Source organism: Typopeltis vanoorti, chromosome 16, assembly GCF_054136105.1.
Source record: "Typopeltis vanoorti isolate ZY-2024b chromosome 16, IOZ_Tvanoo_1.0, whole genome shotgun sequence".
NCBI classification, from domain to species: domain Eukaryota; kingdom Metazoa; phylum Arthropoda; class Arachnida; order Uropygi; family Thelyphonidae; genus Typopeltis; species Typopeltis vanoorti.
In genome coordinates this window covers 110,696,415-110,709,539 of record NC_143564.1, presented here as the reverse complement: position 1 = coordinate 110,709,539, position 13,125 = coordinate 110,696,415, and the positions used below count along the sequence as shown (strand labels likewise).

General features: G+C 35.0%; 2 protein-coding genes across 4 annotated transcripts in view; one reads left to right on the top strand and one right to left on the bottom strand.

The window, feature by feature from the left end:
- LOC150098263 (uncharacterized) overlaps positions 1 to 533 on the bottom strand; it is a 258,364-nt gene extending 257,831 nt beyond the window's left edge. The window contains exon 1 of one of the 2 annotated variants that reach the window (XM_090406219.1): positions 259 to 533. The gene's annotated coding sequence lies outside the window, so the exon portion shown is untranslated. The other variant, XM_090406220.1, reaches the window with a different exon arrangement.
- Positions 534 to 8,041: 7,508 nt separating this feature from the next.
- The window catches only part of eIF3j (eukaryotic translation initiation factor 3 subunit j), a 192,270-nt gene continuing 187,186 nt past the window's right edge, over positions 8,042 to 13,125 (top strand). The window contains exons 1-2 of one of the 2 annotated variants that reach the window (XM_090406482.1): positions 8,042 to 8,094; positions 8,223 to 8,308. In XM_090406482.1, the coding sequence (XP_090262608.1) occupies positions 8,076 to 8,094; positions 8,223 to 8,308 (105 nt within the window). In that variant the 5' untranslated portion in view covers positions 8,042 to 8,075. The remainder of the gene's footprint in view (positions 8,095 to 8,222; positions 8,309 to 13,125) is intronic. The other variant, XM_090406484.1, reaches the window with a different exon arrangement.

The window sequence follows — 13,125 nt, the reverse complement described above, 5'->3', positions numbered from 1 at the left end:
AAAATAAATAATTATAACAAAACTGGGTCACACATCTTTTCTACAACAGAAATATATTTCCCTAGCATTCTGAGTAATTATTCGTTATTTTCTTGTAGTTTTAAGTATGGGAAGTCGCATGAACATTTAAATTACATAATCTAAAACATTTCATAATCATCACATCGTAATTAATCGTAAAAAAGTTATGAAGAATTCAAAATAAATAAAAAAATACATACAATTCACATTAATAGACTTAACAGAAATAATACCAACCAAATAACTACTACACCCAGTAGGTGCCCTTAAAACCATATGATATACTCTGTGGCTTTCTAACAGCTATCAGCAAATCAACAACTTACATTATTATATATATATATATATATATATATATTCAAGTGTAATGCAGCTATTCTTTTCTTCCTGTTTTTTTATTCTTCTTTTTCTTTGGATCACTTACATAAGAATGACCGAAAACTGAAATATGTTAAACCGTATTTGTTTCAAAACATGTATTATTAATTTCATGTACACAATCCAAACGTCACATAAAATTAATTTTGCCCAGATTTTGGCGCGAAACACTAGCGCCACCAAATAGGATGTTTTCGATGGGTAGTTTCTAGTAGCACTTTGGAGTGATCGTTGCATGAAAAAATTTCAGAGTTGCTATCATTCGTAATACGAGATCATACCAATTTCCGTACATGCACTTCTTCACAATACATTGTATATATATATTCAGTGGCGTAGCAATCCTCCCCGGGAGACACAATTTTATTTCGACGATTATTTTATTTATGTTAACGTAGTAATTTTTTTTACTTAATGAATAATTAGTTTTTAACAACTATACTTACAACTAAAATAAACATAAACATAGTGCTTTAATTTATTTCCCTATATACGTCATTTCGACTTTTTGGAGTATTTTTGGTGTATATTGAGAGGGGCGGCAAACTCAGATACCGCCCCAGGCGATAAAAGGTCTAGCTACGCCACTGTATATATTCATTTAAAATTATGTGTGCAATTGTTAACATTTTTCAATAAGTGGAAATCTGCCCCAGGTGTTCCTTGTGAATCTCTTGTACCATGTGTGTGTGTGTGTGTGTGTGTGTCTTTTAAAGAATTCACTGATACTGAGCTCAAACTATCAATCACTAAAAGGACAAAAGTCGTAATCTTGTTACTCTAAGCTCTAACATTCTGTAAACATTGTCTATAAAGAATGTGACTTCTACGGTCGAGTTCTTATAATGCTGTGAGAAAAACTCAAATTTCCAGTATAATTATAATAAGTACATCTTCGTGCTGGAAAACCGACAAACTCGAAAATTGGTTACAAACAGTTCGTGTAGTCGGCGACTAGAATAGTTCCAGTGAAGTGCTTTCTCAGAGCATATAGAAAGCAGATATTAGTGACCATCCATCCATTCTCAGACTAATTACGATTCCACAGTACGCATTCCAATCTTCCAGTAAATCTACATTTATATTCTCGAACAGTCTTCTTTTGCGTAGTGTAGAATGTAATCTTCCAACATTAGTGTTGTAATGGCTATAGAGTGCTAATGACTGACTGTTCAAAGATGTATCAACAGTCAAAGCGGGCATTCAGAGCACGCGGGCGCCACTACGAAGGGGGCGCCGCAGCCGGGGAACACACACGCCCGGATCGTAACAGAGGCGCTTAGATAGAAATTGCATGCGGGCGGCAAAGACCCTATCGTCGCCATTGTCAACTGTCTCTCTTTCTCTCATACCACACCAAGGGGATTAACTAATCAATTAACACTTTCATTGCCAAGCTGAAAATTGGAATTTCGTGTGGTGGTCAATTTTTTTTTATTTTTTTATTTAGTTAGCGACGTCCACGCGATAACGCGAGATCGGCCGTTTGGTGAGAACTTGCATCGCGCGATATCGCGTGTTTGGCAATGAACATGTTAAAGAATGTAAAGCAAAATTATAAACAAGTTAAGCAAAAATGAAATATTTTTCTAAACTCTTTTATATAACAAAGACAGTAGGCAGAGCTGCTTTAACCCAGATAATCATTCCGAAAAGTGGTATTGCAGCAGTTGGAACCTTCAACGTTCTCTGATAAGGAGTTCAAACTAGACTTCAGGATAATAGACAACTCCCACTATCTCGCAGCTCTGAACTCTAACATCCTTATTATTGTATGCACCAGCGCGGATTCTACGGGAGTTGTTTTGAGAAGCAGAATTAAAACATGACTTACCTTCAGAAAATATCCTGATTGACTGTGATGGTAAAGGTAACAGTATGAGATTTGTTTAGATCCTATAATCGAAGGATTTAAAGTAAAAGTCGGAATAAAATTAAAAGTTTTGGAGAAGACAGGAAGAGAATTAGCAGAGGAAAGAAGACAAATGAAACTCCGGAGAAACAAGGAAAGAGTCAGACAAATGAGTTCAGATTTCCAAATACAGGCTAGGAAACATAAGGAAAACGTCTAAACTAAAAGTGCAAGGAAATTGAAGAAAGCAATATTGTAGGTAGAATAAGAGATCTGTTTAAAAAACTAAATGATGTTACAAGGAAGTTTATCCCTAGGTTAGGAGTTGTAAAAAGTAACTCATGTAAAGGTCTGATGGAAGAAGAAGCAGTGGGAAAAAAAAAGATTGAAGAGTATGTAGAGGATTTGTACGAGAAAGATAATAATATGGAAGGAGAGAATTTGTTGAGGAAGCCATGATAATGAGAAGTCAAATGATATCAGCAATGGAACAATTTTCAAAAGAAAGAGTTCCTGGAGCTAATGGGGATGAAGTAGTGAACATGTTGACTGAAACTTGTCAATGGGTTTCGAAGAAACTATACTGGCCTAGAGATTGGAAAACATCAGTATTCATTCCAATCGCAAAAAAATCAAATGCCAGAGATTCTGATAATTATAGAACCATCATTTTAATTTCGCATGCGAATAAAGTTATGCTGAAAGTGATCCAATAAACGTTGGAGCCATGCGTGAATACAGAAATTCCAACAGGCAGGCTTTAGGAGAAGTAGAACTAGAGACCAAACAGCACACATGAGATAGATTATGAAAAGAAGAGAATTTCAGAAGTAAGTATTCGTTTGCTTTATTGATTATAAGAAAGCTTTTGTTGTTTGGATCACAGTACACTGTGGATTGTAATGAGATCAGTGGGAATACCTGAACATCTAATTCTCTTGATAAGAGAGCTGAATGACAATCAAGAAGCTTCAGTCAAACAGTGTTCAAGTGGAAAAAGGAGTGCATCAGGGTTGTATACTGTTTCCCTACCTTTTTAATATTTATAGTGAATATGTTATCGGAATGGCTGATTTAGACAAAGATCCAGCTGGAATTAAGATCGGTGGCAGGAAAATAAATAATTTAAGATATGCAGATGGTACAGCCCTCATAGAAGAAACTAAAGAAGATCTGGAGCAGTTGACTCTATTGGTTAAGACGGAAGGTAACAAAAAATCAGCTACCGCCTTTTTTATTTCCGTATAGGAAGTAGGCGAGGCCGTTTTATCCCTATCTAACTTTTGGAGACTGAGTGAGTAGTTCAATCTCCGCTGGTAGCCAATCAATGATAGCTGGCCCAAGGCTATCAGTAATCAGGCAGCCCGTAGTGAAGGCGTGGCCCAACAAGTGTGCCATCTCGTGGTCCCTAACTATATACACAATATTTTAATGTCTGGAATAGTGTCGGTTCTACGGTCGATTTTCTTAAGTTTACGGGACGAAAAACCCGAGTTTTCTGGAGAAAAAACCCGTTTGCCCCTGCCAGAGATCGACTAACTCGGGGAACTTGGATCGCAGAAGAAGAAAATTACTAAACAAACCTCAAGGGTGTGTTTTGGGTTCATTGCTGTTTAATATTTATGAAAATGATATCTGGAGAGGTCTGAATAGTGATATGCCATTGTATGCAGATGATGCCAAGTTGGTGAGAGTTATCAGTTGAAGTGTGGATGCTGTGACTTTGCAATAGGACTTGAATACAATGGCTGAATGGATAATTCACTAGTGTTGCCAATTCAATGTTGCAAAGTATAAGGTTCTGAAATTTTGGAAGCAGAAATGGGATCCAGTGTTCACAGTCAGTGGAAATATCTTGGAAGAGGCAAGAGGAGATGAAAGATCTGGGAGTGATTGTAGACAAGGACGTAAAATTTCGGGGGGTTGTTACTAAAATTGTGACGACAACACAGCAGATAATGGGAATGATGTGGAGGGCAATGACTTGTTGAAGTAAAGATCTTATTGTTCCCTTGTATAAGGCTTTGGTCAGGCCACATATGGATTACTGTGTGCAGATTTGGTAACCTCGTTTTCAAAAAGATGTATTGGAAAAGGTTCAGAAACGATTAACTAAGGTGGTTTCTGGTCTCTGTAATGCTGATTATGAAGACAGATTGACAAGTTGCAATTTTCAGAAATAGCTGGATATAAGGAGGAGAAGAGATATTATAGAGAGATATAAGCTCTTAAGAGGTTATTACCAGATTAATGTCGGGGTTGTTTTCACAGAATGGATGATGTTAGGAAGTTAACAAGAGGTATCCCTGGAAGCTGTATCTAAGGAGAGTGTGAGGAGCAGGTTTTTTGCATGTAGAATTGTGAGTGATTGAAATGCATTGCCTAAGAGTATGATGAGTGCAGAGCCAGTGAACATATTTAATGCGCGGCATGATAACCTGCATGTATAACAGTGGACCTCCCACGATGAGTCTTTAACTCCATGGAGGTTTTTTATCATATTAATAATAATAATAATAATTTGAGCAGCATCAGCGATCACCAAATTTAATGTCTGCTCCGCACGGGACAAAGGGTGCTCGAGGGTTAATATTCGATAAGTGTATTTGAACGCCGCTATGTTTTACCTGGCATGATTACGCCGTTATTGTATCCTTGTCTCCGCAAATTTTTAATATCTAAATTTAAATATTTTAATTTATCTTAGAGGCATGTGGATGAACTTTCAGACATTTTGAGAAATTTAGTTAGCTGTCCTTTCTGTATTTCTTTTCAAGTTCTTTTGCCGTTTTTCTCTTTTTATTTGCAGCTCTAGATAAATTTTTTTCGTTTCCATTATGCCTAAATTTATTCTAAAGTAAAACATCTATTAAACAAAAAAATTCGGTAAGACATAAAAAAAAATATAAATAAAATTTCAACGATATGCATACATTTTTCGCTGATTTGTAAAGGCGTAGGTTAAATTTTGAATCTACTTACCTCATTGTGAATTAACTACCCATTCACTGTATGTGTGTTCAGCAATCAACAGTTCGGTGATTTATTTTCAAACAATGCGTGAGGCCTGTTCTGCAAACAATGGCCAAATGTCACTTCGTAATAGAGGTTAAGTGGGATGCACGTGCGCACCGCACTTCCAAACTGACGAATGCGCGCTGCATGTAAAAAAAAAAAAAGGTCGTAGTGTAATGTTCCCCTTTAACATGACGCCCCTGCTCGTTTAGTGTTTTTGTCAGTTCTATAACGAACAACAGCGTTTAGTTTTTTTCTAAATGTTATTTAGAAAAAACTGCAAGTTGTTTGTAATATATTTATTACAATATATTTAGTGAATATGCACATTTAATTAACGCTTAATAAAATAAAAAATGTGTTTTTATTTTATTTTTTCTTCTCACTTTAGTGTCCCTTGGAGAAGGAACCCGGATACGCATTGTCTGCTTACCGTGCGCTGCGTCTCTGATTCTGCTACTTTGATCTGAGGGGTGGTAATTTATTTATTTGCATTCCACTTTCACGTAGTTTTTTTTTTTTTTTGGTTGCAGAATTTTTGATATGAATAACTGAACCGTGAATACACATGATGATTGATGATAGATCAAGAAAATTTGACAGTGTGTGTAGTCAAATATATATGGCGAGGATAATTAAGCAATTTCCATATTATTATAAATGAATCTAGCATTCTTACAATCAAATTTAGCGACGTTCGCTATTCTGATAAAGATTAGTATACTGGAAGCCATAAAACTTCTTCGCATTCGTTGAGCATTTCCGTGAGTAGTCTAAAATAGAAACCTGTGAAATGACTGAGAAAGTTTGGTTTACCGCGATTCATAGTTCTTAACAATTTCTAAAAATATTGAGATATACGTACTACCTTTAATAGCAACGACCATATCACTGAGATTTTGGTATACTTATGCTTGCTTATGATTGTCTATATTTTAAATAGTGATTTAAAATATGAATATATATAAACAGTTAACATATAAATAGTCACAACTGTCTAAAATAGAGTTTCAATTAATTGAATATTTGAATCTTTAACTGATTTTGCCAAAGTGAAAGCATGGTGTACTTTAATTCACATGAAAGTACCTTCCCGGTGAAGAGAACGCATTGTTTTAGCTGTGAGGTATACTTTCATTTTACAACTTTTGCTACATTCTAGTGAAATTTTTAATGAACTCTATTAAAATTATTTGTGGCTCATGACCTGTGTTTTCAATTATCTGTTATCTCCAAAGAGAAAGATTGCTCACTGCATATCCCTGAACATCATTCATACTGAAGAGCCAGTCTACCAGTTTTCTTCTTTATTGCCAGATTTCTGGAATAATCACATGAGTATATTTTTAAATTGTCATCGTTAGTTTCAATAATTTCATTCCTCAAGCAGTATTTTTTTTGTTTCCACCTTAAAGTGTTTTTTTCTGTAGTTTTTCTATGAAAATAATTCATATCTTCACCACAATATTTTTACATCAGTGTATTTTACTTTTAAAAGGCGTTAGGGAATTTTTTCGATATTTAGTACAATAGAATATAGAATGAGATAGTTGTCAGCAGTACAATATATACAGATGGTTCCTTCTATAGACAATGAGATGTAAACAATTATGGGGATAGCATGCATTGGCAAATAAACTGAATGAGTGGAGGGCAGATTATTATTATGGGGAACTTAAACTATAAGAAAATAGATTGGAAGTATGAAAAGGCAGATCATAGGAAGGAAAGTGAATTTATGGAGTTGACAAGGAATAATTATTTTAGGCAGCAAGTTATGGAATGTCCCGAGAGAGAGAGAGAGTAAGAGTGCTAGATCTAGTAATGGCATCAGAGAATTTGTCCATGACCACATTACCACCAATTGGTGAGAGCGATCTTATGGCCAACCTGTGAGGTTGCCAAATATGCAAAATATCCAGTAAAGAGAAATATATGGGGAATTACTTGGCTGGTAAACAAAATTAGGAGATTGCTTGCATCAATGCTCTGGCTTGAGAAACTGCAAGAGCTAGATGTTGATAGCGCATGGAAGTGGTAAAAGAGGAACACATAGCAAAAGTGACTAAAGCAGATTATCGGATTACTTGGTTACTGAAGAATACCCTGATGAGCAGAGACAACCATGTTTTTATACCACTTTATAGAACCATGGTAACACTCCATCGTGACTACCGTGTACAGTTCTGGTCAATTAGGTTTCTCGGGGAGGAGGACGGGGTGGACAGGATCCAGAGGCAAGTGACCAATACGAAAGCAGTTCTGTCGAAAGAAGCGTACAGAAATTGGAGGCAAGGCCGAAAAGCGGTGATATGATTGAGACATATAAATTACTTAAGGGTTTTAACAACATTAGTACAGAGGAATATGTAATATTATATAAAGTGACGTATTTAATTTTGCCGGTTATTGCAGTCCTCGATTCTCTTCTAGGCATTCCATTAATTGTTTTGTTACGACGACCGTGAGGTCAGAACATGATCTATTTTAGCATTGTAACTTTTGCGTAATCACATTTAATCCACACGTTTCATGTTTAATACATATCTCTCGAGATATAACATTTTTTTCTACAGATAGCATTTTACGTAAGGTATCTAACAGTTTTGGTAGTGTGCCTTTAAATGTTGTGCGCTGATGGCTAAATTTAATATATGTATTTCTATATTGTTTTGTATTCGATGTGCACGACTTGTTTTGTCTGCCCTCTACCGGTTAGAATCTTTAATTTTAGTTTTTTCCAAAACTAGTTCACGTTTCTGGAATCCACGTGACTATTGCGTTATTTTCCAACTACGTGCATTTCAAAATGTCTGCCGGAGATTGGGGTTAATACTCTTGGATACCTAAATGAAATTTTTATTTTCGTGATGTTGTTTTGTTTTCTTCTGTCTTTTTTGCTGTGTATATTATTATTTGATGTGAAATGATAACTTTGTATTTTCCCCCCCCTTAGAAAGCGAAGACTTTAAGCCACCATCTTTCACGAAACCCGTGTTGGGTGACAGATGGGAAGGAGAGGATGAGGAAGATGATATTAAGGTAAGTTTGTAAAACTTGGAACATATTATTGCTGCTTTAATGATATATTAAGTCTGTACTTACTCTACATTATGATTGAGTTTTCTTCACTGATGAATGCAGATAGACTTTCCAAATCATTAGTAATTGTGGACAACGTTACTTTTTTTTTTTTTTCTTCCAAACTTGTATCTTCAATATTGCTTTATGAAATACATAAAATCAAATGTAGAAGCACGATGTTTTTATTTCGTACGTTTTCGATATTTTTCTTGAAATATTTTTGATGCTTTTGACACCACCAGTAACTATTGGCGTAATTTCTTTACAAAGGAACTAGAACCTTGGAAGAACGGTGAACTTTTACCATGTAGGAATTCTGCTAATAAGTTATTTCTAAATGAAGAAGAATTTTTTTTTATTTTTAGATCTTTGTTTTTTTAGAAAATCTTTTATCAAGTTACCTCAAATGAACATATAGCACTCATCTGATGTGTGCTAAACTATTCATGTAGGAAACCCTCATCAAAATTACCGCCAAAACAAAACTTATATTGAAATGGAGGAACTTATTTTGTGTCATTATCAGCGAGATTTTGAGTTAGTTGATTTTTGTATCATTCACATATGTCATCCTTGCAATGAAAACTTTTTTTTTTTAGTTTGTTAGAACTGATTAAAAACACCCATATCATGTGGGTGTTATAACTGATTAAAAACACCCATATCAACTAACACCACTTGGGATTAAAAATATGAGATTGTTGTAGTTGTCTGTACTACTTGTGTCAGATAAGTCTACAAAACATCAGTACATGTGAACTCAAAAAGCAGTGATGAATAAAAATGGAAAAGAGGTAAGGGAAAAAAATTTATCTTACTTCAACATTACTTCAACTTTGATATCATTTCTTGGTCTGGCTGTCACAGATGAGACCTCAATAAAGGTCGAAACTGCTCTGGGTAGTGATCTTTCCCATAATGCATGGAATTATAATGGAATTATACATGTCTGTAAGAATACGTGCTTTGCATTGTGGGATACTAAGGCAAGTGATGTGAAGTCATTAGCCTCTATATACGAGTTATTCAGTCATGAAGTTACTTCACTTGCAAACTTTATTTGCTTACACTTGGATAAAGGATTAAACCAAGAATATTATTTCTTGGCATCTTTAATTTATAGTATAATCAAATGGAAAATCTTTCAACGAATATACACATCCAGAAGGATGTGTGCTTTGTGTTATGGATACGAAGACAATTGATATGAAGTCGTTAATCTCCGTATATAAGTAGCCCACTCGTGAAGATATTTCACATGAAATTTTGTTTGCTTACAATTGTATAAAGGGACCAACCTGGAATACAATTTCTTGGCATTAGTCATTTATAATATAACCAAGTGAAAAAACATCCACGCGGTTAGCCTAGTGGCTTTGCGCTTCACAACCATATGCCTGGGGAAGGAGTGTCCTAGGTTCGATTCCCGTTCAAAGCGCCAGTACATGCCGTTGCAGGTTCTTACACATTTATTCGTTTACTAACAAGCGAGAGTGGTGAGCGCTCCAATTCTGATCTGTGCACTGCCTTGAATAATAGGCTATATCTTCGGGAATTTTTTGAATTTCTTGATAAAAAGTTAGGAACAGATTTTTAAAAGTACATACTTTCAGAAAATAATATTAAAAAATCGATTTTTTTGATCCTCTAAATAGTACTGCCTCCTTAAAACTATCAAAAACTTACAAATTAGCAAAAAGAAAATGCCATAGAGGAAAAACCTGACGTGATAGAGAAAAATGGGTTTGATATTTGAAAATCAGCGCACCCAAATTAGTAAAAAACAAGTCTTATATAAAAGTCAGCAAAAATTGTGTTGGACTGTGTAATAGATTAATTTTCAGGGAAATTGTTGATGAGAAGTTAGTAATGGTGTAACTTTTTCATGTAGTACTATCATAATTATTCTGTACATCCCCTGAGGGTTATATATCAAGAATATGATGATGACATGTTGACATTACGAGTGCTAGATAAATATATAATTTTTTACACATCTACCTAGTATACCAAAAAAAAAAAAAAAGAAGAGTACCACCACCTATTATCATATAGAAAACTTGCTCAAGAGTAATAGACCCTTTTATGCTTTCAGTTTTATCCATAACATCTTCCAAAGATAAGCTTTTGGCACCACATCTTGTCTGTTTGGTCATTTGTAGGTAGATATATCACAATCCAGATATCTAAACACTCATTCCCTAAGCAACATGCTTTTTGCTTCTGGTGGTATTTTTCCAGTTCTGCTTGATATTTTTGTTTCAGAAATAACACCCATCTTATGTCATATGTACAGTCTTTCATATCCAACTGTGGCATCTACTCTTCAGACTTGAAGCAAGTTTGTATTCAGCTAATCCCAAAAAAGCAGATAGGGAAAAAAAAGTAACCTGCCAATTTATCATCTTAGTGCCTCACCTCTGTCCTCTTGGAAAGAATGGCAAGGGTTATCAGCAGCTATGTTCTTTATTTTGTAAATTCTTGACATTTAATTAGTGATCACCTATTTGAATTTTTTTTCACACTATGTCCATAGCAGATCACCTGGCCAACATCACCTTTGTATTTTGCTTTGTGTGTGTGTGCGGGAATATTTTTACTTACTCCCTCACACCCTGGGTGGTTTAACTCTTAATTTTAAAATAAAACGAAAATGCTGAAACTAAACTCTAAATCTAAGTTGTACACAAATTCATATTCCAAGATATCTCATAAATATTGTGTCTTCTAGATCAGCGCTTCCCAAACATCTGGATGTCAGGGCCCCCTTTGCAAAAATTAAAATATTTCACGGGCCCCCCCTCGAAAAAAATCGTAATAGAGAGATATATTATTATAATATTTATTGTATTTATATTTGATACAAAACATACACAGCGAATATCGCAAAAATCAAATGCATATATTACATTTTTTGCCTCTGACCGTTTGGTTCTGAAGACGATGCGGGCTGTTCTGGTAAAATATGAAATACTGTCCTTTTTTTTTTAGTCTGTTTCTGCTTCTTCTGATTGTTCGCGGGAATTTTTTTTTATTTTTTATCAGACACTTATCCATCTCAGGGTTAAATTTTTTAACGTAGAATAGATCAAATAATATCACCACTTACCGATACTGGCATACCACAGACTGATAACATGAAATTAGTGAATATTACCTGAATAAGGGAATCCCCGAACCAGGAACATTTTTCTCTTTTGTGACTTTTCTCCCTTTACGGTAATTAAGCCTAACTCGAAACAGACAGCAAAGGCAGGTTATTAAAATGTGCATATGATTGGTGCGGTATTAACAAAAGATCACGCAACCGAAAGATAAAAGCATAGCTGACAATTGAGTTGAAATGCTAACTCTCTTCAACCGAATTCCATATGTGAAACTGCCATAACATTCATTATATATATATTACTTAGTTTTAGCATTTTTACGAATTTTAACACGTTCGGTTGAATTTTATTGCTGCCTTGGGAAATCGAACTCGCACACATCTAATTAATAACAATAGTTTTTAGTTAGATACTGTGTTTGCCCATGCAACATATGGTTTTGTTTCTGTATGAGGGGACATATGATTCATTAATTAGTGTGTTTTTATCCCAGTTGTCTCTAATTGCACTATTTGTCTTGAAATATATTACACAGACTCCTCATACCTTATTCACTGGCATAATAAAAGTACTTGTTTTTATTGCCTCTGCGGGAGGGCGTGTTGTTTACCACTACAAGCGAGTTACTATCTCCCAACATGAACTTGTTTAAGCTTTTTTTTTTTTCATGTGTGAAGTATATGCGAAACTTTTATTGGCAACAGAAAACTAGCTCGGATGACAGTGATAATATTAAACGAGTTTTGATATGTATATAAAGTCAATATCAACAGTCCCTGATTACGAACGTGTGATGAAAGGGACAGGAAGATTTGGAGCTTCCCTGGAGAGCATTCGAAGTAAATACAATTAACCACTGCTTTGAAATTAAACATATGAATAAGCAATATTTACAAATATTCATTAAGAGCTGAAATATGCTGGAAGCAAAGTTTGTAAACCAACACCAATGTGTGAATTTTTCCATTAAAATATAAAAAATAGCAAAAAAGAAATAATAAATAATAAAAGTTAAATATGTTTGTTTTAAAATAAAAAAAATCTACTTAGTCTTAAAACATTTTAAATTTGTTTTCATTATTTCACAGCCCCCCAGGTTTTGTTGAGGGGGGCTGTGAAATAATGAAAACAAATTTAAAATGTTTTAAGACTAAGTAGATTTTTTTAATCTTAAAAGAAATGTATTTCTTTCTTTGACCCTTAAGGGGTGCTTAAGGATCAATGCTGTATAACTGAGAGGAGACCTTCACATAGCCTTTAAAGGAATGCGGAGAACCGACCATGGCTTCTGACGTAATGTCCAATCTTCACCTTCTCGTGGTGCACCCTGTTGGGTATCTACTTTGATACTGAACGAACGAGGATGGGCTGGTAATTTGGGATTTAGCCGACCAAATTGTATTCTTATTGGTTAAACCAAAATAAAAAATGATGGTACAACATGACAAAATTTCATGCCAGCTGGGGCGTCGCCCGGTTAAACAAGGCCCCCGTTGTTTTCGCCAGGGAACCAGGGTGAACAGCGAAAAGTCAGCTACTGGAACAAATCTGAAAACAAACCCCAACTCAACATCACCAGAGTTAAAGATCGGTACTATCAACGTAAGAAGCCTGAATGGCAAAGAAATGGAGCTAGCTGAGGAATTAGATAAGTACCAGATCGACATA